The 24,709-nt window shown below is 41.6% G+C and overlaps 1 protein-coding gene across 7 annotated transcripts in view; it reads right to left on the bottom strand.

Annotated features, from left to right (window-relative positions):
• SLF2 (SMC5-SMC6 complex localization factor 2) overlaps positions 1-19,752 on the bottom strand; it is a 31,492-nt gene extending 11,740 nt beyond the window's left edge. For 3 of the 7 annotated variants that reach the window (XM_061458885.1, XM_061458887.1, XM_061458888.1), the window contains exons 1-9: positions 16,754-17,141; positions 12,189-12,232; positions 11,074-11,726; positions 9,918-10,017; positions 7,610-8,742; positions 4,476-4,558; positions 3,343-3,459; positions 2,912-3,079; positions 1,333-1,435 (exon numbers count right to left, since the gene is read on the bottom strand). In XM_061458885.1, the coding sequence (XP_061314869.1) occupies positions 1,333-1,435; positions 2,912-3,079; positions 3,343-3,459; positions 4,476-4,558; positions 7,610-8,742; positions 9,918-10,017; positions 11,074-11,726; positions 12,189-12,232; positions 16,754-16,848 (2,496 nt within the window). In that variant the 5' untranslated portion in view covers positions 16,849-17,141. Of the gene's footprint in view, positions 1-1,332; positions 1,436-2,911; positions 3,080-3,342; positions 3,460-4,475; positions 4,559-7,609; positions 8,743-9,917; positions 10,018-11,073; positions 11,727-12,188; positions 12,233-13,887; positions 13,965-16,753; positions 17,142-19,488 lie in introns of those variants that run through there. The other 4 variants (XM_061458889.1, XM_061458886.1, XM_061458883.1 and 1 more) reach the window with 4 other exon arrangements.
• Between the last annotated feature and the right edge of the window lie 4,957 nt (positions 19,753-24,709).

The raw sequence follows: 24,709 nt of genomic DNA, 5'->3' as shown, positions 1-24,709 counted from the left end.
TAACTGCAGGTTGAGTCTGTTGTTTCATAAGGTGGTACTGAGAGTTAAGAGAATGGAAAGTATCCTATGTCCCCTTGCAACTCATCTGCATCTGTGATCTAACTGAACTCCTCAATCAAACATGGGGGCAATGGAGTGAATTATAACCTTTTCCAGTCACGAGCAAGTTGAACATATACAACACTAAACCCAAACAATGAATTCTCAGTTCTTCATAGAACTCTTAACTACGAAAACATGACTATGAAGCACAGCTCAAGTTTCCTGAACACTTCACTAGCCCAGCAAAACACCCTTCTTCATCTCCCACAAGTGCTGGATAGTTTCCTGCTCTGTGAGCTGAATTGGCTCACACTTCCTCCTCATGAGAGGAACACCAGGGCTCACAGAACGGGTGGAAGGCACTCTTTCACTGGCTGGAGGGAAGGACACAGAGGAGCAAAGCATTTCCCTTTTGGCAAAAGCAGAAAGCCAGTCAGACCCAGGCTGCAGTTTCACAGGTGGTCCAGCTTTATTTTTTGTTTCAGGCACAGTCGGAATGTGGTAAATAATCATAGAATGGTTTGGGTTGGAAAGGACCTTAAGATCATTTAGTTCCAACGCCCTGCCATGGGTAGGGACGCCTCACATTAGACTACATCACCCAAGACTCTGTCCAACCTGGCCTTGAACACATAATAATAGAATGGAGATTGGAGAGGGGCATTTTTGCGAGTAACAGACCAATGTAAATGCCTAAGGATTTAGACACCTAGAAAGACATCTAAAAAGCAGACAGACACATTTCCTTTGGCAACAGCTCCAGTCTTTCTCCTGAGCTACCTTTTCCACATGAAAATTACCTGATAATACAGTTATCTCTGATGATTTAGAAGGCAAAAGACGTAGAAACGGTACTTCTGCATTTCCGTATACTGCAGTATGTACCTTCTGGGTTTGTTTTGTTTTTTTTTTTAAGGATGTAAGGACGCAAGATTAACATTTCCTTATGATTTGTCCCACGCTATTATATCCTGAAGTCCCTTCTCACCTAGCACGTACTATGCCCTTTTTAAATGCAGTAATACATATGAAGATGGACTGGGATGTGGAGCTTTGCAGTCATTTGGAAGCATGGAGAAAAATCCATCCCTAGCGTTTTACCCCTACTGACAAAGTATTTCAGACTGGAGAACAAATCAGAACCCAGAAAGAAAGACTTCTTTATATAAAAGAGTTGTTAATATAATGCAACAAATTCACAAACTTATTCTGATTATTCCTGCTACTACTGCTTCCAGGAAGAATATTATACCTGAACGGAGTATAACTGCACAAATAGTATAATCTTACCTGGAAAAGCCACTTCAGAATTGGTATGGGACACAAGATACAACTGTAAGCAGAACTTAGAAAACCATTAATAGCTAAAGAAAGTTGCTGTGTTACACTGGAACTGTAAGACAAAGATGGGGGTGGGGAAAGAGAAGAAAAAAAATCAGCTAGTGGTTGACTCAGCACTTCCCCACCCCTCAGATCATCAACAGCAAACAAAGATTTTTAGAGATTTTTAACTCCAATGACCTTTACCAGTACTTCTAGAAGAGAAAAAAAGACTTTGCTTGAAGTTTTTAAAATAACTTTTCAAATAAAGTCTGAAGGCAAACTAAAGCAAAAACGGCCTAAACTCACTGTGCAAGTCTGTGAGGTACAAAAAACCAGCTGTCAGAAGAACAGAAAATACATCACTTTTATTCCTGAATTATTTTAGCTTTAGCCTCCTTTAGAGAGTCAGGTTATGTCGTAAGCAGCTGAATTAATGATATCCAGGTTCCCACACACCCTTCAGTTTCCCCTGTTCTCAGTATCTACTAGAACAGGTAGCTCTGTTGAAACATTTGTGTCCTAATTTCCCCCATCTCCTTGACCTGTCTGAGCAAGTGGCTAGGAAGACATCCATGTGCCAACCGGGCAGAATGGAAAAGCAATTAAATCGTAATTGCCTTCTGGAAGGGATGATTTGTTTAGTTCTCATTCCTCCAGTCATAAGATGCTTTTGAAGCTTATACCTTTGTGATCTTCAAAACATGTTAATAGAGAAGCCTGAAGCCAAAGGAGTATATCACAAACATCGTTTTCTCAAGAGATCAGAAGCCACCCTCCTCCTCTTCACACCCACAGTAACACATACATGTGTACATAAAATCTTTTAAGAGTAAATGAATTCTCTCTTCCACTGATGCAAGTTTGGAATAAAATCCCAAGCAAAATAACTGGATTTTTTTCAGGATTTGCACTTGTGGTATTACGCAAGAATGTGTCCATCTATTTGGAGCCTGACAGCCTTGTAAACACTGAATTCAAATCCCTATGACTTACAGAACTGTTGTTTCTATACGCACAGACACACAGCTAGCTCAGTGACTAAATCTAACAGATGTCAGAAACCATGACCTCCTGCAGCCCTCATTAGGTGGAGGAGGAGGCCTGAAGTCCTAAGCCCATTCAGAAGGAAAACACCCGAGTTTTTCAGTAGACACAATGCAACATTAGTAGGCCACAAATCAGTTTACCACCATCTTGCGACAGTTGAGCTTTTGTGCATTTAACATTTCACTTCCACAAACTCATCAGGTTATCAATGACAACCCAACACAGCAGAAATATAGAAGAGGGGAGAACACCTTTTTTTTCTTATGTCTCACTTAAGATGTTTCTCAAGAATTCCAGAGAAGGAAAGAAGGAAGCTTCAAGTAACAATTCACTGTTCTGTAAAGCCAACCTGGAAAGGAGACTTCCAGGAAAAGGGAGTCAATCTTGCCTACTTAGTAAGACAGAGCTTATTTGCTTTCAGAGATAATATTTTATCTTAAAAGCTGCTAACACTGAAAAAAACATGCAAGTAAACACAACAGAGTGAAGATATTCTTACTTAAAAAGTAGCTTTTCTATAGGATTTTGAGGGATGAAATGAAAATTCCTGAAGTCCAGGTTGTGTTGACTGAAGATTTTCCCAGAGGTTGATAAATCAAATATATCTTCTCCAGGGTGGTAGTCAGGTATGGCATGAGTTACTACTGAAAACCTCTTTATAAATGCCCTGTAAAATTCAGAATTGCTTTTATGAATTTAAATATCCAGACGCTATCTGCAAGTTGAGACAGTTATTTTCAGATGATGAACACATCAGCCTTATGTGAAAGCTCAATTGTTCAGACAGCACTGTCCAAGAAAACCCACCCAACCTTAGAAGGCAATAAAAACGGTTCACATTAAACATACCAAGAACTGATGGAAGGAGATTAGAAAAAAAGGCTACGAAAGTGAAGAACTAGATTTAATTGGTTTAGGAGCTAGAAGGACCTGTGTTCTTCTGAGAGATCTTCATCTCCAGTGGTATTCTCCTCATTTTCTCCATCTGAAGAATCAGCTTCCTCTCCTTGTAGGTCTTCCTGCAACCGCTTTTCTAGTTCATCTACCCTGAAATAACAGCAGCAGCAGAACTTATCATCACCATTTCGTATTTACAACAGAAATCAACAAAATTGAAGCTCTGAATGTGAACCCAGTATGAACCCTAATGGGCCAGTAGCGCATTAGGTATGGCAAAAGCATGTGAGATATTTGTATAAAAGCTAAGCATCTTGTTATTCCAAGATACAAATTAGATGTTTCCCAAACCCTAACAAATTTCCAACAGCACAATTAATCACTAGTTTGTCAAAGACAAACACACTCAACCAACTTCTGACAGAATTTGCTGTAATTGCACAAAACTTTCAAACTTCTCGGGGTTTTTTTTTTAAATTTTGGGGCTTTGTTTGTTTCTTGTTGTGGGGTGTTTTTTTTTTTTCAGCATCATACTAGTATTTTATTTGTTAAATAGTATTAGTTATAGGAGCATTTGCTACTCCATAGTCATAGTTCAGATTCTTAGTCATAGGGTCAGATTCTTTAATAAAAACAGTTAATCACACACATATATACCCATCACCACCACCTGCCATTAGTGGTATTAGGCACATTACACTTTCTACCCAAAAGATCTCTTGCAGGAACACTCATTAGCTCTGTTCAGTGAACAGTAGCTACTCAAGATACCAAGAGTCTATACACCTTTGGAAAACACAACTAAATTACAAATGCCTTTGAAGAAATTAGTACAGTCAGTCTACATAAAATCCTTCTATTTCATGTCTGTGCAGCAGCTGCTAGCTGGCTCAGTGACCTACAATGAAGGCATCAGTAAATTTAGTCTGGCTTTTGAGGGGTAAGCAGATGTATAACAAATCACTCATTATTGCTTGGAAGGAGCACGTCATCCAGCTTTTACAGTTAAGCCACACTTGTAGGTCCCATCAGACGTATACTGGTGGTATTAGCAGGCAAAGCTTAGCCTGCTGCTACAAAAACTCCGTTAGTTTTGGGGAGGTAAGGTAATTCTGAGCTTCTACAACTCTGGCCCAAATTTTTCAAAGCAGCTTTAAGAAACAAACCTTTTTGATTCTTCTTTCTCCTTCAAGAGGTGTTCTAGGCTGTTCACATATGACACTTGGCTAACAACAGGAGGCCGAGACAACTGCAAATGAAATAAAAAAATTTAGAAAGTACCACAAGGTATCAATTCATTCTGTGTTAGACAATAAACATGATCAAAACAGAAGCCTCCAATTTTAATGACATCTTACTTGAAGATAAAAACTCAAAGAAGTTTTTCATGAGGTCCTAAAAACAGCAGAATTAACAGTTTAGGTTTCTTGGTCCCCTGACAATTATCAAGTCTCTCTCAGTGATTAAACTGTGTTTCACAATGGAACAGAAAAGCAAGTCCTGCCTCTCTCCCTGTGACTGACCTCCAGCTAACCTTCACAAGGAATACCAGCATCAGAAGCTTTTCACACCTTTCATCTCACTGCTTTATTATCATTCACCAAGACCCTGAGAATCCCCGTTCTTGTGCATGAGACAAAAAAACTCCAAAAATGATTCAGTACCTTTGTTACTTTCAGAAGTCCCTAGAGGGCAAAGCACCAGCGTTGGCTAAATCATCACCAAAAATCAGACAAAACAAAGTTTCCTAAATCCTAAAACAAACCCAAATCAAGCAGCTAATAAATAGAATTAAAAAACAAAACAACACACAAAGAAAGTCTTAACCACTAACAAAATTAGTATGGTTTTCAGTAGCCAGTGTTTTATTCAGTAGCAGACAATACAGACTTTAAGTCTTCTATGGCCATGATTTGGTTCTTTGGACAACCATTCTGACAACACCTTCTTAAATTGGTAGCCTCTTACCAGTTACAAAGCTTCTTCCTATGAGCTCATTCATTTTAGGAGAACACAATTCAATAACAGCATTCCCTCTCAACTGGGGATTTTCTATTACTCGAAGGCAACAAAAGCTAGTGTCACCTGCTAATAAAAAAAAGCCACTTAATACAGCACGTACTTTGGTATTTGAAAATAGCTTTCATACATAACAAGCAGCATGTCTTTGCGTGGGAAATCTTGTGGGAAAGCTGAAGTCCTCTAACCTTACTTTCTATCTGGTTAATACGTCTAAAATGACTGGTGAACAACTGAGAAATCAAGATTTTATTCCAATGTGCACATGTGCCCCTTTTTACAAGGCAAGGGAAGAACGTTAGTATATGCCAAACCCATGGTCATGGAAATTTTGGGACAGTTCTTAACTGTGCTGTCTTACTTGGCCATTAATTATGCAGAAACAGGATAGGCCAACTGCTGTGTTCACATATATGTTTCACAAACATCTGATCTAGTCTCCATCTGTTTATCAGTATTAACCATTAATTATGTGGACATGTTGGCTGATACGGTGGAATATGCATGTAGCCACAGAATTCTGATCTATGACATGCTTGCTTAATGAATTATAAGGCCAGTTAAAATAATTATGGCTGTTCAACATCTGCCTACAGAAACAGTACCTAGTAAACAAATATAATCGTAGAATAGTTAAGGTTGGAAAGGACCTTAAGATCACCTAGTTCCAACCCCTCTGCCACGGGCAAGGGCACCTCACACTGGACAAGATTGCTCAAGGCTCTGCCCAACCTAGCCTTGAACACTGCTGTGGATGGGGCAGCCACAACTTCTTTGGGAAGCCACAACTTCCTCAGGCAGCCTGTTCCAGTGCCTCACCACTCTCACAGTAAAGAATTTCTTTCTTCTACCCAATCTAAATCTCCCTCCATTTTTAAAATTTAAGTAAACCACTTCAGAATTTTAAAAACAGGAGAGGAAGGCAGTATTTATACAGATATTCTGCTATTTGTTTTCTACTCTAGAAAATAGTGGTGGGCTGACGCCAGCCAGTAGCTCAGCACCACACAGCTTGCTCCTTTCCCCACCCAGTGGTGCAGGAGAATGAGTAAGAGCAAAAGCAAGAAAACTCCTGGGTTAAGACAAAGTTTAATAAGTGAAGAAAAAGAGTATAAGCAGGGAAAAATAAAATAATACAAAGGCAATCACTCAGCACATCCCACAAGCAGAAGGATGCCCAGCTCTGAATAATGGCTATGTGCCCGACCAGCTCTTCCTGGTTTGTTTTTATTGCTGAGCATGACACTGTGTGGCATGGAATACATACATCCCTTTCCTCAGCTGTCCGGGCTCTGCTCCCTCCTAACTCTTCGACCACTCCAGCCTACTCACTGCAGAGGCAGAGTGGGAAGAAGGGAAAGCCTCTATGCTGCACAAATACTGCTCCACAGCAGTCAGAACACTGGTTTCTCATCAACAGCATTTTTGTCCAAAACACACAGCACCATACAGCTGCTCTAAACAAAATTAACCCCAACCCTGCCACATTCAGTACTAAATCTTTTATTTAAACACAGCCATTTCCCACCTGTACCAACTTTGTCAGGAACGCCACACACAGTCCTACTGCAGTACTTTCCTAATTAAAACATTATTTTACAGTAAAACTCCAAACCCACTATTTGACAAGGTGCTATCTGAACAAACAGGTTAAGTCTTAAAAACACAGATCAGTTCATCAGCAAAATATCCTGTAAGCTGTGAACCACTGGTCCTTGTGAGCAGAAGTCATTTGGCTTTTTGAAATACTAACATACTTCCAATACCCATGAAATTCAGCCTCAAAGAAAACATCACACTCGCAGATCAAGAACTTGCACACAGAGCTCTGACAATCACCGACTGGTCAAGGATATAGGACTGGAGTCTAGCACACAGGTCTCTCAATATTTAAATCAATTTCCTCTAGTTAATCTCAACTCAAAAATCCACACTTCTAAATGTAGCCTCCTGCCTTTTTTTTTTTTTTAGAGGGAAAAGCAAAAACAGAAGTCCTAAAACCCACTGGACGGCATACAGGTAATGTAATCTGGCTGCACAAACCATCTTTCAGCCATTCCAAGGACATACATAGTAATGAACTCTCCCTTTCTTTGACTACATTGCACTGTGCAGCATAGGACCCTTCAGCTGAGTAACCAGTTTTACAGGCAAGTAACTCCAATTTTCCATGCATTATGAATAAAGGAGAAAAAAAAAAAAATCACTAAAAAATACAACAGAACAAATCTGATGCAATGCTTTCTTGGGGATTTGTTTGGGTTTTTTTTTAGCCACTTACATGAAGCTTCAGTAATGGACTCATATTGACCGGAGAAAAACTGTCAGAAGATTCTTCCAGGTTACCTGCCTGTGGCTTGGAACTTGAAAAGAGGATTTCTTGCAGTGGCACAAGTTCTTCATCATCATCGTCATCTAGATTGCATTCCAAACTTTCATCTTCGCTGTCAAAGCTGCTTTTTGATTTTCCACTCAGCTTGGACTTGGACTTACAGGTGCTTTCAACTTTTAAATCCCTCGAGGGTTGTGAAGACTTATAGCCACTGTCCATGGGCCCTTCCTTAAAAGACAATGAATGGGGAACACTTTTACCAGTACCTTTGGAGACTGCCAGTTTCCCAGATCCTTCCACTGAACCAGAACCACTTTCGGAAGTCTCATCTTTTGTTTGTGAAAACCTGTTGCTGGATTGAATACCATAAGCACATCTTTCTGTTATTTTCCCATCTTGCTCTTTCTTAGCATCCAATACCTGAGATAAGCCAGTGTTCTGGGGATGAGATTTCACCCCTTTTGTATGTGTTAAGTGATGGAGAGAAGGCAACACAGCACTTTTTTCCTGAGAAAAAGGAGGGGACTTTTCCAAGAAAAAGCATGAGTTAGCCACCTGTAATTGATTCTCTTTGGTATCCACAACTGAAATGTGGTTATTCTTACCAGGATTGTGTGCAGAATATGAAGATGACAAACCAACAGAGGAGCAGTTATTTTTCTCATTTTCATGGCTTGAGTTGAGGTATTCCTCTGGGAGAGAAGAATCATGTCTAGGTAGAGCAGCAGCCTCCATCAGCTGCAGAACACCACCACAAGTAGACTTTAAAAGGATATTTTTAACAAAGTGAGACTTTCTATTTTTGCATTTTGCAGGTGATCTACTAAAAGCAGGTTCATTCAAACTTGATACTTCAGACCGATTTGAACTGTCTGCATCCACACTCATGGCAGCACGTTTTCTTTTCCCAGGAAAGTCTATTTGTTTTGATCGCCCAGAAGACATCTTAGTTCTAAGGCAGCATGAAGGAACAGACTGGGTCTTCTGCACACCAGCAGCCATCTCAGATGATGTTCTCAGTGCATTTGAAGAAGATGCCTCATGTCTGTAGACCCGCTTTGGCTTTGGTTGAGATGGGTCATCTAAAAAGTGTTTTAAGAAGGTAAACCACTGTTGTCATGTTTAAAAAAATAATTACAACCTCCAAAAAAACATCTTACCCTTAAAAAATAACTGGTTTTAAATCAACTATGACTGATTTTTTTTTTTATCAGAAAAAATACTTCCATTCTGCTTGAACACAGCAGACCACAGTTAAGATTTAGTTGATACTTTACTGTTACGTTATTGTACGTTATTATGTTATTGTAACTAACTTGTAAATGAAATTAAATCCTTTTATTTTAAAGCAACTGAGTAGCCACTGTACGACACTTTTCTTATATACTAGAATCAGTCAGTCTTTGGAAACAGACGATAGCCCAGTTGAGGTATGCGACTGGAAGAAAACGTCTGTAATTATGTATTATGTTTATAAGGAATGAACAGTACAAAAAGTATTCTGGGATAATTTTAACAGCAGTCACAAAAAAAAGCGTTCAGAATACAAAGAAATCTGTTTTGAGGCTATTATTCCATGGCACCAGAGCCCACCACCTTCATCATGTTTTTCTGCTTCCTGTCTTAAGCTGGCATCAGCCCTTAGCCACTTCACGCCAAGCTACTTCATAGAGCTGATGTGGTTTAGAACTTCCCAACTCAATTTTCAGCCAGATCACCTCCTCCCACCGCTGGCCAAATCCCAGTGGCAGCATAGGTGGAAACTGAAGCAGAGCAGCATTGCTCCCCTCCACCTTTTTAAAATCCTCCTACTGACCAAGCCTAAGTTTCTATTCATGTGAGCTTTTTCTATTCAGTTGCACGTACTGTAGAATAAAATTACATGGTAAAAAAACACACAACAAGCAACAAGAATACCAGCTAAATTTTAGTGCTTGGTTCAACAAGAATGTTCCTCCTGGATTAAGCTGAAATTTGTTAACCACTACAGGGAATGTGGATTTTCCAAAATACAAGAGAAACTGTAAAAATAGTCAGGTACTAAGGGCTTAAAACAAAGAAATATCATGACTTCTAATTAAGTTAGAAATAATCTGTTTTCACTAAAACCCCAAATTAACACCTTTTCAGACTTGCCATGTATTGGAAATAATCTTGACAATACAACAGCATTTTATTTTTTTTTTTAAGAGAGAGAAAACAGAAAAACATAACTCCAAGAAAAAATGCCAATAAACACAGACACTAAGTGATGAACCTGATTGTTTCATTAAGTCCATATTATCAACACTGCTTCTACCTGAGGCAATCTTCCTTGAACCAGAATGCAGTATTTTTCTTAAAGGAAATCCATTTCCCTAAAAACAAAGATGGAGAACATAGAAAAGTTAACTGAGTACTTTTTAAAACCAGGATGTTGACATCTTGAGCCAAGTGTTAAATCCAGCACAGCCGCAGTTCCACACACTCCCAGAAACATGGCAACATACTTCATTTCAAAACTTAAAACACAATGCAAAGATCTCAACACAAGGACTCTCCACAACCCAAATTGTGTATCTTTTCCTTCAGATTGGCCTATGGTTCTATCTCTCTCCACATTCAGGGCCATCAGCAAGCCTGGGTTATATGGCAACATACCCTATGTGGCTTTCCTCAAACAAGTCATTAGGAACTTAAAAACCAAACTGACAGAAAGCACAGACAAGCAAATACAGAGGAAGGGCTGCTAAGGAGAAAATGAAACACAAACTAAATCTTTCTTTCTGCTCCATTCATATTGCATTATAGAATCACAGAATGGGTTGGGTTGGAAAGGATCATCTAGTTCCAACCCCCCTGCCACAGCCAGGGACAGCTCACACTAGACCATGTCGCCCAAGGATCTGTCCAACCTGGTCTTGAACACTGCCAGGGATGGAGCATTCACCACTTTTTTGGCAGCCTATTCCTTATATCTAACCTGAGCTTCCTCTGTTTAAGTTTAAATCCATTACCCCTTGTCCTGTCACTACAGTCCCTGATGAAGAGTCCCTCTCCAGCACCCTTGTAGGCCCCCTTCAGATACCGGAAGGCTGCTACGAGGTCCCCAAATGCGTTCTCTATATGACACTGTTAGAAAACATAAGGTTGTAAGACATTTAAGATAAAGACATTTTTTCTATAAAATACATTTTAAAGTTACAATTTCCATGCTCACATCTAATCCAGAGTATCTCCCCTGCTTTTAAACCAGGATTTCTCATTTATTGTAAAATAGTTAAGAACCAGCTTACCCAAGCATGACCTAAAGATCAAGAAGGAACAGCAAAGAGCATAAACTTTTTTACAGCTGAAAAAGGCAGTACTAGCAACCCTATCCTGATAGGATAAAAATCACTGTTTTCCACTTTTAATGACCCTTTTAAACACACCTGATGTGATACGCTTGTTCCTGAGAATGACTTCCTTTCTATGCAGAGAGCTCCCAGTGACATCGTGACTTCAGAGTCATTTGGTGTGCAGGGCAGTTTCCTGGGAAGCCCTGAGGTTTGGCGCAGAGCTGTGCTGTTCACAGTGCCATTGTTTCTATCACAGGCTTGAGTATCAGCTTCTGGTGATGAAACTCGTTTGTCAGAGTCTGAACTTGTGTCTTCTAGATCCATACAGTCAGTTTTCTGTTCCCAACAATTTCCACAAGACAATGGTGCTCTTGTTACTCCTAGACACTTCTCATTTCTTCCCTGATCTGACTTGACAGTTTTATCCCTTTTCACCACGAAATGGCTGGTTTGAGACCCTGGATTAACAAGGAGTTTTTTAATCACAACTTTTGGGTACAACGAACCCAGTGCCTTGCATGCTCTGCCATTCTCTGAAACATTTGCACTGTCTTTTTTCTCTTTAATTCTCCTCCGAAAGGCATCTAACACAGGACTTGTGTTTCGTGTTCGGTCTGGCATCTTTTTTCTTCTGACCTTTTTTGGAGAAGACACTTTCTTTTCAAAATGCTCAGCACACAAAGCTGCATCTTTTACATTTCCACTGTCTGGTGAGCACAATACAGTTCTGTCTTTATGGACAAGGTCTAAGAGAGAAAAGACAAGACAAATTATTCACAATCGCAATACTGGGGTGGGGGGGAGGAAGTCTTATTGGACTGTATTACTTGCTATTTTATCTCTCTCAAACCTGCAATTCTAAATTAATTTTCTTAATCATTTAGTTTTGCTAGTGCCATGCAATTTATTTCGTATCAAAGAACTGCATGATCTATGTCACATCTTCAGTTGTTAGAAACAGTCTAGCTCAAGCCTGAGACAGTAACTTATTAAATAATTACATCATTAAATAAATTCATTTTATTAGGAAATTAACGGGTTTAAAATGAATTATTAGAAAAAAATTCAATGTGCACATATTGACATGGCTGGCAAGCTATACTCCTTACATTGCTGCTCCAATTTGGAATGAGATTAAACTATACTTCTGCACACTTGGATAACAAAACCTCACATAATAGCCTCTGTTTTAAAAAAAACATACTTACCTTGGTTTAAAATGGGTTTGAAGAACTCTGTAATGGTCTGGTTTCTAAAGAGAAAACAAAACTATCATTTTAAAAGAACAAAATCTAAACACCCATACAGTGAATACTGACAAAATTAAAATGCTGCAATTTATTTCTACAGATTTGATTTTAATGCCAGCAGCTCCTGTTCTGGATAGATCAGAGAAAGCATCAGCATCCTCATCACCTTCTAAGCTTGTTCTGCTTGGCTAATGAAGCCAACCTGTCAGTTCCTCATTCAAACCGTTTCCTTTATCATCCTAGTAAGTCTTAACCACCCCTCCAGCTTAAATTAAGCTTTCTTAAATGGGACTGACCTCATTTATATCCAGTATGTCACAGGAAACCTCACCAGTCACTTGCGTGATGGTTTTGACTGCCTCCCCATCTCCACTGTCAACACTTCGAGCTGGTAACTCCTACTGGTTGTTTCTCAAGGTGTAATAGTGGTAAGCAGCCTTATCAATACCATCAGTGACCAAACCCTCTTTAATGCATTATTAGTTGCCATCAAGTCTAACCATATAGTTCTACCTGCAAGTTATACCCTGTTGTCCAAAAGCCTTTGTTTTTTTTCCACACATCTGGTGCCAGGCTCGGATGGAAATCCCTACCTGCACCATTACCAGACTCCTCAGCAAGAACGTGTACCAGCACTGCCCCTTAACAAAGTACATGTTAGCAGCCTCCCTCTCAGCACACACATTAAGGGCACCTTCTGACTTCCAACAGAAACTACAGTCTACAACCATCTTACTTTTATACATACACAACATAAGTAATAGCTTTAAATTAGAAGTATTTTCTCCGGCAAGAGGTAAGTGGGATGTGAGAACATGAAGACATTTCTCTGTGAGAGAATGCACTTCTAAAAATGGGCATTGTACGTTACTCAGAAATCTTACCATTAAAATGCAGCATGAACTCTGAAGTTGCTAAACTTTATCTTCTCCCACATAGCAAGGAAGTTCATTAAAAACTTCAAGGTTATACTTAAGCCTGTTTTGGAAGTGTCTTTTCCAGTTAAAGGTATGATAAATCAAGAATAATACAGATTTAAGAACTTTTTCCATCTTTTGTAATATTTGTGCCTTCCAAAACAAAGATCTATCGTTACTGTCTATGTAACGGTGATTACAAAGGCAAAACTTACTTATGTCAGATTCTAAGCGCCCCTAAGTGACTGCTTTCACAGAATTGGTAATAATTTCTGAAGTTCAGACCAGAAGAACCCACTGCTTCAACTGTTCAAACTAAACTTGGATTTCATTTTCAATCCTTCCCTAAGCTTGTTACTTTCACTTTCACATTTCCTAACATGGCTACTGCATTTTTAGCACCTGCCCAAATACAAAAAGCTGTTCATGATGCATTGATACTTCTTTAATCAGGCTACTGGCAAGCACTGATGTTGAGAATACTGTAACTCAATGAAAAAACATCTGTAATTGGAACACGTGTCCCTTCATCTTACCAAAGAGAACAGAAAAACTACTTATCTTCAACCTGTCCCAACTTAATCTGATGCCTGTTCTTCCCATATGCCGAAGCACCAGCATCCTCCAATTTCAGTTCAACAGAAGAATCAAAAGGCTGAATTGCAGGTTTATTTGCTATTACTGCTGTTGCTGACTGATTAGTCTCCCTGTTATTACCACCTCTGACACCCTGACCTCACCTTCTCACAGCAAGGCTCTTTCAGTCTTGCATTCCTCAGGACACTCCTCTGATGCTTACTTGTGACTGCTCTCACATCTGCAAAACCATGCCATGCCACAGCTTTCTACATTGCACATCTTTCCAAAACTCTTCCATTTTCCTAATTAAGCAACTGTACTTCTCCCTTCTAGGTTAAAGCCCCATCTGCAATACCAAACACTGCTGGCAGTCCAAATCTCACCTTTGGTTACCTCTCAGATTCCTCTCCGAAGAAGAGGAATCTTCTTCTTTTGGTTTCTCTTGAAGAAAAAACAAAACCAAAGCTTTCAGCTACCTTCTTCCTTCTTTGCACAGCCACCGATTTTGAAGGACTGCTAATGTCCCTCCCACATCCACTACCTCATTGTTGTCTGGCATTCTAATGCAAGAGCTTTCTAACAAAATTAACATTTCTTCCATAATTATACAAAGCCTTGTATAAGGTAACTGAGAGGATGGAGACACTGATGCTAAAAGGGTTTTTTTTGTACCCTTCCTGGGATAGGTTTAACTTGACTGAAGAGTGATTTGTCTTACATTATTTGTTTTAAAGTGCTTATCTATTGACATTTTCTGCTTTGCATTTGTAATTCTGCTTCTGGGGAGTGCAAGGGATAGGAACTATCCAGCTAAAGCAAAATATTTTCTCGAGTGCTGTACTGAATCTCAGACAAGGAAGTGGACTAGAAAAATCAAACAAAGACAAAGAAAAAAAGCAAGCAAGTATGCAATAAAATACAAGAAGGAACATGAGAGTACTGGGCTTTCCAACCTGTTCTTCATATATATTAAAGTACAAACAGAACTGTGATTTTCGTGTGAACAGGACCATAACTGTTCACAAACTATTCATGAAAGAATTTCCACTCTTGTTTCAATAAAAGGTCAAATTATTAGCCCTAAAAGAATGAAGAACTGCTGAAGCAACAACAATTACCGGGTTTCACTCTTTTTAACCTGACACGAAAGTCACAGTTGTTTCATATATCTTTGTCAACCACTACATAGCTCTGGTTAGCACTTTTTAGCAAAATAAATAAATTCAGCAAAAGATATTCATCCCCACTAAAAACTGGTGAACTGTTTTTTTGTGAAATCTCATTTTCAGTGAGACACCAGGGACACTTAAAAAACACAGAGAAGAAAAGGCAAAACCCATAAATATGATCTCACTTGAGGAAAAAAAAGAAAAAGCTACCTAGCTGGGAGATGGCAGGATCCTTCCAGATCTTTCAAAATTGAGGGCACAACCTGCATGAAAGAGGGAGGGAGGAAATTTTTCCACTTGTGTAAAGAGAGAAATCCCTGAGTATAAAATCATAGAATGGTTAGATTTGAAAAGGACCTGAAGAACATTTAGTTCCAACCCCCCTGCCATAGGTAGGAGCACATCGCACTAAACTATGTCACCCATGGCTCCGTCCAATTCAGCCTTGAACACTGCAGGGGTGGAGCATTCACAACTTCCTTAGGCAACCCATTCCAGTTTCTCACCACCCTCACTGTAAAGAGCTTTCTTGTATCTAACCTGAACTTCCCCTACTTTAGTTTGAGCCCATCACCCCTTGTCCTATTGCTACAGTCCCTAATGAAGAGTCCTTCTCCAGCATCCTTGTATACTTTAATAGTAATTAGTATTTACACCCATATCAGTGATTATCTCTGCTTGGATAAAACCTCTACTTTTAAAAACCTGTGCTAGAAACACTAAAACAGCTCAGAGAAAGCAAAGGCAAGCAACAAAGAAATGAACTACTAAATGTTGCTACATCTTTGATGAAATGGAGCATCTTGAAAAGCATCACAGAATTAAAAACCAACAAACCAAAACAACCAAAGACAAAAACAACAAAACAACTCAGAACAGAAAGTCACACACAAAACCACAGTCTTTCAGACCACAAGACTCTTATACAACCACAGCAAAACTAAAGATTAGTTCCACTTCCTCGGGTGAGAAACAACACAGAAGAGGAGCTGAACTTCCACCTTCCTTCAAATGTCAGTGCTATCAAAAAAGAGCATCAGCTGAAATGAATAAAACACCGCTAATGGCATAAGAAAATTATGACACTGCCTCCCACTGCCTTCACTGGTGACCTTTGACCTTGTCCTCTAGCATTGTTATCAGTACAGTTCACAGCTGGAACCAGTTTGAAATCTGAATCAGTGACAACTTAAGTTCCCTCTTTAAAGCGGAACTGCTGAAACTTGCCGAGATCCACAGCAGACTGCTAACAAACACCGACAAGTAAGACAGGAAGATGTATACTACACATATTTTGAAACATGTGCGGAAGATGTCTGTCAGTACTCTGCCAGACAGGGATTTTTTTCAGTTTCTCTGCATGCTGCAGGCCGCCTGGCTATCAGACCCCTTTCATCTCGGCCAACAAACTACCGGCACCACCTAAAAACAAGGGCAACCACCTCAGGGATATAACAGTCAGCCGCGCACTAACGGAGGAGGAGGGCACCAGCCGTCCCGCGGCTGGCACACCACCGTGCTCCCTGACAGTCTTACACCCCACCTGCCAGGCTTGGCCGGGACTGAAAGGCTGGAGCAGGGAGCTCCTCCACCGCCAGCAACGCGCCCCGGACCCCGACCGTAACACCCCCGCCGACTCCGCGGGGCACGCCGGGAGCCCCCCCGGAGGGGCGCCCCCTGCTGGAGGCGCGGGGCACGCCGGGAGCTCCCCTCGCGCTCCGGCCGGCGAGGTGCACGCCGGGAGCCCAGCGGCATCCCGCTGGGCGGGCACGTTATTTGCCTCCGGCCGCGGTACCTGTCGGCGGCCGCCACCGCCTCCCGCCGTCCCGCCCGCCCCTCAGCCGCTCCCCGCCGCTACCTTAAATCTTGAGACGTCTCTCTGGTCGCGGCCTCTGGCGTAAAATGGCGTCGGGACTTGATGACGGGCACGCCCACACCGAGCGGCCAGGTCATGACGCGGGTCGCCCAGCTGGCCCCGCGGAGCTCAGAGGAACGCCGAGACCGACGGCTTCCAGCACCATAGCAAAGCCCGGCGGCCGGAGCGACCCTCACCTCCGGGGGCTGCACCGGAAGGCGGCCGCTGTGGCCGTTTTTTTGCGGTGGCTTTTTTTTCCTCCCCCGAGCTCCGTCGCTGATTGGCTGAGCGGCTGAAGGAGTCTAGCCTCCCATTGGTTCTTTCTCCCCGGGGGGGCGGGACCGGTGGACGGGGCGCGGCCGTGATTGGTCTCGAGGAGAGCGGGAGGTGGGAACGTCCTTCTGCGGCCGGTAGAGCAACGGCTCTTTGGCGCCTTGGTCTTGTGCCGCTCGCCCCCTCCCACCCCATTCGCGCTCTCTGATTGGTGAGTGAGGGGTGGGCCCCACCCCGCGCCCGACCGTGAGGCACCGCCCGGGTCCCTTATGGGCGCGGCTGAGCCGCTCCACCGAGACCAACGGACTGGGGCGGTCGGGCCTGAGCTAGACGCGACCCGGGCAGCCTCGCGTCAGGGAGGGGATTCCTCCACGAGCAGAGGTGTCCTGTGAGGAGAGCGGCCTGGGACAGGCAGCGGGCTGCAGGCTGTGGAGCTTGTGGTACAGGTGTGAGGAAATCCGGAGCGCGCATCCGTCACCGTGGCCGCTTGATAAAGTTGCATCTTTGCAAAGTTAAGGAAGGAGTAACTTGCCTGAAATCACCCACATTGCCACCAAAACAGCACGCAGACCTGTGCCTTCCTACTCAGTCTGCTGCACAAACTGCATACCTTAGGTTAACCCCCGCACAAAACATATCCTTTGTGCAATTGCGCTGTGTGCTTCCACTGTTGTGTCTCAAACATTGTGCTCCCGGGTCAAAAACTTGGACTAGACAACCTGAAGAACCAGGTCTGCAAGTTTAGAGCACCTCAGTACTGCTACCCACAATGTGCTGTGCATACTTGGGTAATTAGTCGCCTAAAACTTAGCGGTATCAGAATGTGTCCACACTAGCTGCTGTAACAGTTAAAAGCAGACTCTGTACACAGATAGAAGCTACATCCTGCCCTTGGTCTGCAGAAATAAAGAGATAACACAACAGTGCCCTGAAAGTTATCTGGGACAGTTTATGCTACAACAGGTTTTGTTGGGGTTTGGCAAGGATTTTGTTTGAAGCTTTGCATAGCACTTTGCCTAAGACCAAGGCCACTCTTCTGATGTTTTACCTGGACCCAGAAACACCAGGAGCTAATTCACTCAAAGGGAAAGGACTGACTCATCTGGTGTCTCTCTCTGTGCCATACCGGTGGTAGGCTGGCTAGGGAAAGTCTGCAAAGCAGAAGTGACAGCAATACAAAACTGAAAGCACAAGTGAAAATAGGAAATAGCTATTTTAGCACATGAAGTGTCCAAGTCTGATGTACTTTGCACCGCAAACCACCTCCTTTCATCCTGCCCTATTTCTCAGTCTGTTTGTCAAAAGCTGTCATCTCTGTAGTTTATGATGTCTTAAACCCAACCTCAAGAGTACAACATCGCCTGCTATCACATCATGTACCTTTCATCTTTCTTGCTTTAACCCATCTTGCACACATTCTGTCCTCAGCTGCAAGCTCTCTGCACCAGGGACAGTCTCTGACCCTTAGGTTTGTAAGAAACCTGCCAGGGGAGGATCTCACTGCTTGAGAACACACCTCAAAACCCACCACCCACCAAGCATAAATATGGACAGCAGTTGTGTAACTTCCTTGAATAACAATGAAGAACAGTTGGACTTGCTGTCACATAGATTTGCTTGAAAAGACACAAGTGTGCAGTTGAATTACTGTAAGTGTTAAAGCAAAGTTTCATGCCCAGGGTCAGCCAGAAATTCCAGACATTGCTATGTCACATTGAAGGAGCACATGAAATGTAAGTAATAGAAACATGTGCTTTACCTTTCAGTTAAGGTTTTAACACTTCAATTTCAATAGACCTAGAGGCATTTTTACAGTTATGTGACCTGGAGATGTAAACAGTTACAAAGGACAACAAAAGCGTCAGATACAGAATGCATTGGTAAGTTTGCAGAAAATGCAGACACCAGGCAGCTTCAACAGAAACGCCAGTTCCAGCACTGTTGATGTCAAGATGAAGTAGTTGGAGCAGACAGCAAGGGTAAAAAAGTAGTAATTACCTAAGTAATAATTTGGTTGTAATAACCTGCTTATGGTAAGTGACTGAAATACATCACTGCAGAAGGTAAGGTATTGTGGCACTGAGGTCTGTGGGGAAAGTAAGAAAAAGGTGCAACAACTGTAATGGTATCATCTTGTTTGTGGTTTGATTTCTCCCACCCCTACACCTCCCAGCAGGATTGTTGTGTGCACATACTACTGTTTAAATTAATGCATGCCCTACAGCAGTCCCTAATTACAAATAAATAGGCAACAGGAATCAATAGGCCCAGAAGTATAACTATCAGTAAGTAATCATATCTCTCAAACTACTTTTTGAAGTGATTTTAATTAGAATAATTCCTATCACTACAGATACCAATTATGCCCAAGAAAGAGGAAATCTTACTTTCCCTGGCAATTTGGAAGCACTCCACTGCTTATTATCCCCTTCGTCAAAATGAAGCAAAAGTTAGAAGACACTTACCTCATGCTTTGCTTCAAAGAGGTTGGAAAACCATTTGCCTCCTGCTCAATTCTATGCTACTGATTTTCAGTCATAACAGTCTTTCCATTGCACAGTCTGAATACCCACAAATAACCAGAAACTTGGAAAAAAATACAAATCTGGGAAACTTGATACAGTTTTCCAAGTAGATCTGGAATTATGCTTGGGATTTTATGCAAGTCATTCTTTGCTATTTATTTCATATGTTCCTTAATTGCCTTCCAGAATGACTCATACTTTCACTTTCAAGCAAATGCAGGAAGCATCCCAGAGTGCAGAGCTTTTAAGCAATATCCACTGGGAAACGGGTTGCCCACAGCACAGCTACAGCATGATGAAGAGCTGTGATTTGGCCACAGCCCATCTGAAACTTATCAGTCACCACCATGTAATCTTTATTATAATAATTAAGTGTTTTAAATGGAGTTAAAAGCCCCAAATCTGAAAGGGCATATAGGCTTTTGTCAAAGAAAAGAAGCAAAATCAAAGCACCATTTCTAAGAAATTGTCTTTAGGCTTTTGAAAGCACAGCTGGACTTCAGGATTGTCCAGTTTTCATCTAAATACATCACTACTTTCAGCTTTTCTTCTAGAAGACCACCATTACTGCAGAATTACTGTACTTTAAAAGCAAAGGATTTCTGAGGTCTTGAAATGGCAGCTGAAATTATACCGGAAAATTAACCCGATGAACAAAAAACCCAACACATCAGTTTCCTGAACCGTTTTGGTTTGCTTTCAATTTCAGGAGCCCGAGAGATAGTTAATACCTCAGATTTGATTTTAGGAGAGGAAGAAGGTTGTTCCTTCCCCCTGTAGATCCCTCACCCAAGGGGTTCTGTGGAGATAATAGATACCTGATCTTCTGGCAGAAATGACCTTCTTAGACACACACTCCAGTTTCCATCCCTCCCAGCGACTGCAGCCACCGCCTGTGTTAGTCTTTTCTGCCCTGGTGCAAAGGAACAACCGGAGTGGCCGTGCACGGCTGATGCACAAAACACCAGCAGATCAGTCATGGAGAAGTATGCTTGGGTATATGGGACATCAGACACTCACAGCTATGAGACCACCCTCAGCTGCCAGAAGAGGCTATAACCTGTGTTCAACCATTAACTCAAACTTCTTCTTCAAACAAGTCGTGATAAGAATACAGTTTTCCACGGGGTGATTTGTAGCCCTGGCCTAAACAAAGGAGTCACACAGCATATGACACACAGGACATTGCCCATGGATGGCCATCATAAGCCATGAACCTCCATCCACTTTATAACATGACAGTTGCAAAGCGCCAGATCAAATACCCTGACCACATTTTTTTTTAAGTTCTAGGGACCTCCTATCTCATAATGTCTGTTCATTTCCACAGCACAGCAAAAGTGTAAGCCGTTCAAAATCATTGACCTTGTGCTACCTGAAGAGAATCAGAGTGAAAATAGAAGATAGTTTTTTGAAGTGGCAGAGGACTGTGAAACTCCCCTAGAACATTAAGTACAAGAACAGAAGCAACACAAGTAAATGAGGCTGCAAAAGGAAGATTTGTCTAAGGAACCACAGGGAGTGACAGGTAAGGGCAAAGACAGGTATCAAAAGTTTTCTCCCCTTGGAGTTTAAGAGTTGTAAATTGCCTTTTCCCTGAGACAGGATCAAGTTAGTGGAGAAACAGATCAGCCAATATTTGTTTAGCATTCATTTTATTAAGTTGTTTTAGTAGACTTATTAATAGCAGATCACTCTCCAGACAGTAAATTTAATTATTCTTCATGATTCACACACATGCAAACACCCTTCATTACCAAGAAGGGAAGGAGAAGCTGACCAGAATGGTTTTCTCAGATACAGAGGCTCATACTCAATGAGCCAGGATCAATGCTCAGGAAGTCCATCTGTTTCTGCAGATGCACATGTAATCCTGTAATCATTGTCAGCATCTAACCACCACCCTCTTCTTGGATGTGCCCCGGTTACAAAACCATTGTTGATGCATGTGTGCTGGTGGCCTTGTAGAGATTCATCTGACTATGTCCTAGGATCATCAGTTTCTGTGGATTCAGCAGGATCTCCCGGCTCTGGAGCTTACCACTTTTGCACATTGGGACACTTTTTTGAGACACTTTTGCACATTACCTCTCAGCATGTATTTTTCCTCTTTCCAGTTTCTTGCTTTCTGATAACTATTTCTCCATTCATATGCATCTAGATGTACCTGTAGAGCCTGTTCCAATTCACAAGGGGGATTTGAGACACAAATGCTCCAGGTACACTGTAGGCTGTTCCTCCTATGCACAGCACAGGCAGCTCTCTCCCACCAACCACTGTGAACACAGTTGGCCACAATCTGCAGCATAGATTCCCAAATCCATCTCCAAACCTGGATCTTCCAGAACACTGCTTCCCTACAAAGATTAGCATGCCACCACTCTGTTCATGCATGTTTTATTTCAGTAGCAGGAATTACTATGGGCTGTGTTGGCAATATAATAATGCACGCTGGGGGGAACCTCAGTTCCTCAGCACCCAAATGATTCTCATCCATCATTTTCTTTTATAGACATCTAAACAATTCGTTCCACATTGCATGGTGCATTTTCCTGCTTGTGATCCTCTTCTACCAAACATTTTTCCACCAATTATTTTCATTACACATGCTTTAATCATGCTTTCAAGCTATACCTAATGCTTAGCTACTAACAGTTCATGCTTTATATCCCAGACACTATCATCATATGCTACCACAGGTGTTGTACAGGTGTACAACATGTTGTACAGGTGATGTTTGATGGCTACAGCTAGTCTTACCTAGGTGTTTATTAGTCATGCTTTCAAGCTTCACCTTATTTCAGCTAACAGCTATAATGAGTTTTTCTGTCCTTCACAGCATTGCTTTGCTTTACTCATGCAATAGCAGAGATGGAAGTGCAGGAAGCGAAGACTGGCTTTGTCTCAGAATCCATTTATATATCATTTTATGTGGCAGATAAAAGGAAAGCTAGGAAGTAACAGAAAAAAAAGATGACATTTGAATGTGTATATGGCAAGGAATGGATAGAGACAGGAAAAGTTTAGAAGATTTTCCGTTGATTTTCCTGGGAGAACATAGATACTGCAAAAAGTTGTGGAGCTGGTGGAAGGGATAAAACCCACAGATGTGGGAGTGTTCTGATATAGGCAGCTATTACTTTTTGCACTGAAAATGTAAAGGGGACTACACCGGGTGCTACACTGTTTGTTTGTTTTTCAAGTAGAAAACCACTCGTTCATGGAAACAGAACAAGAATGTTTTCTTTAGATTTAGGCTGGCTTCCTCTGACTGAGCTGTATACCTGAGCATATAGCTAGAAGCATCATTACAGCTCACACAAGCATGTCTGAGCTAAGCCTGTGTAAACTCATCAAGTTGATGTACTACTTTTCCAGGCACCTCCACACCCAGCTTCCTCTCTCTGCCTGCCTCGGCTGCTCTGTTTCCTTCACTACCAATTTGCTGTGTGGTTTCAGCACAGCCACAAATTACAGTACAGTTCAGATACAGACATTCCCTGGCATTCCCAGTTTTCTTTTCTTCCATCTTTCTGGAGAACCTCTCCCTTTCCCACTAATTCCCAGGTGTTATCAGATCAGATGCTCAGCAAAATCCCTACTGAGCATTCCAGGAACTAATTTACACCTCCTTTACCAAGCAGACGCTAATATCTTGTCATGCAGCTCACGGAGGAGTAGACTGCATTTTCATTTAGGTGAACATCTGGAGAGAACATTTATGGTATCTGTTTCAACTGCAATTATAGTTTCATCAGTGGAGGGGTTTCGCATTTCATGATTGGGAAGTATCTGCTCCTCTTACAAAGCCTGTTTCACCTAGGGAATTGGCATCCCTAACCAGGAGCTCACCTAACACACTAGCTCCATCTTTTGACTGGACAAAGCATTGCACTGATGTGTCGAGAGGACGTGCAGAAAGTATCATCTGTCAGGGCTAAGTGTACGTCAATATTTCTACTAAATTAATACACATTTAATAATCACCTTTAACACACACTAACCAGTTTCCTGACATACATACCCAGTCCCACAATCATTTTCAAAGAAAACTTTGAATCGGTGTAGGTCAGTTAAGTTTCCCGTATTCTTCTCCTATACCCTACCTTTTAATTATTCAAGCCTTCCAGAATTGTGAGTGCCAAGACTCTCAAACTGCATAGACAAGAACCATATAACCACACACACAAAATTCCTCTGTCACCACCACTAGAAGTAGCCTGGTTTACATCTTAACCAAATTAAAAATGGAAGTGGCCTTCACCTTTGGCTTCTTCAGCAGGCATTTATCATGTTAACATTCACCAAAGCAAATTCCTGTCCTTGCTGATCCCTTTCTGTGCAGGCTGCCTCTTGGAGAAGAGCAGTGCTATAGTCTTGTAAACCTCCTGTTAATCGCTGATTGTTTCTGCAAAGATTAATCACACAAGGTCAAACAAAACCAAATAACATTGAGGGGCAGTCCTCAACTGCCACCAGTCAAGGGAAAGATGTTTTCTTCAACAGCTTATCAATGTTTCTCTGGCTTTTTTCTCCACAACATGAACACATTATTTTCAGTATAACATGCATAGAAATTTCAGTTGGTAAGTCCAGTTAGCTAATCAAGTTACCAGGTCCCTCTGCCCTTCCTCCACTCAATGTTCTGCTGTGACCAAACTCTTAAAAAAGTCTTTTCCAAAGACTGAGGGAATCCCTGCATTAGCCTCAAATATTTTTCTCTTGCAATCAGAGATCAAATGAAGCTGGAGGTTGTTCAGCCTTCAAAGTAATTAATTGGGAAATGCCTGCTGGGACAGGAGAACTGAGAGTCACAGCCTCCATCAAAAGTAAGCAGAGACAGGACATTTGATGTCTGGCCAAAATGAGCAAACACTGTTATATTTCAAAATCAAGACATGCACTCAGTCAGTGAAACCCCTTAAACTGACTTGCTGCTATTTTTATCCAAGTTCCATGTCTGTGAGTGAACAAATGGAAGGCCAGTATATCAAAAGTGGCAAGTACTAGCAAATCTTTTTTAAAGGACTTCTTCTTTAGTAACCAGCAATGTCTGCAGAACCAAGCATTTCACCTAGAAGAAGAAGAGTACTGCACAGTTGTTACTTCAGTGGGGAAGAAGCCTTGTGGATGGCGTCATCATGGCTTGGTATGAGAGGGA

This window comes from Pezoporus flaviventris, unplaced genomic scaffold (assembly GCF_033815535.1).
Source record: "Pezoporus flaviventris isolate CSIRO_AGI_PZ_B2104156 unplaced genomic scaffold, CSIRO_AGI_Pfla_v1 ptg000029l, whole genome shotgun sequence".
In the NCBI taxonomy this organism is placed as follows: Eukaryota; Metazoa; Chordata; class Aves; order Psittaciformes; family Psittacidae; genus Pezoporus; species Pezoporus flaviventris.
The sequence above is the reverse complement of the archived record's forward strand: the minus strand, read 5'-3'. Positions and strand labels throughout refer to the sequence as shown.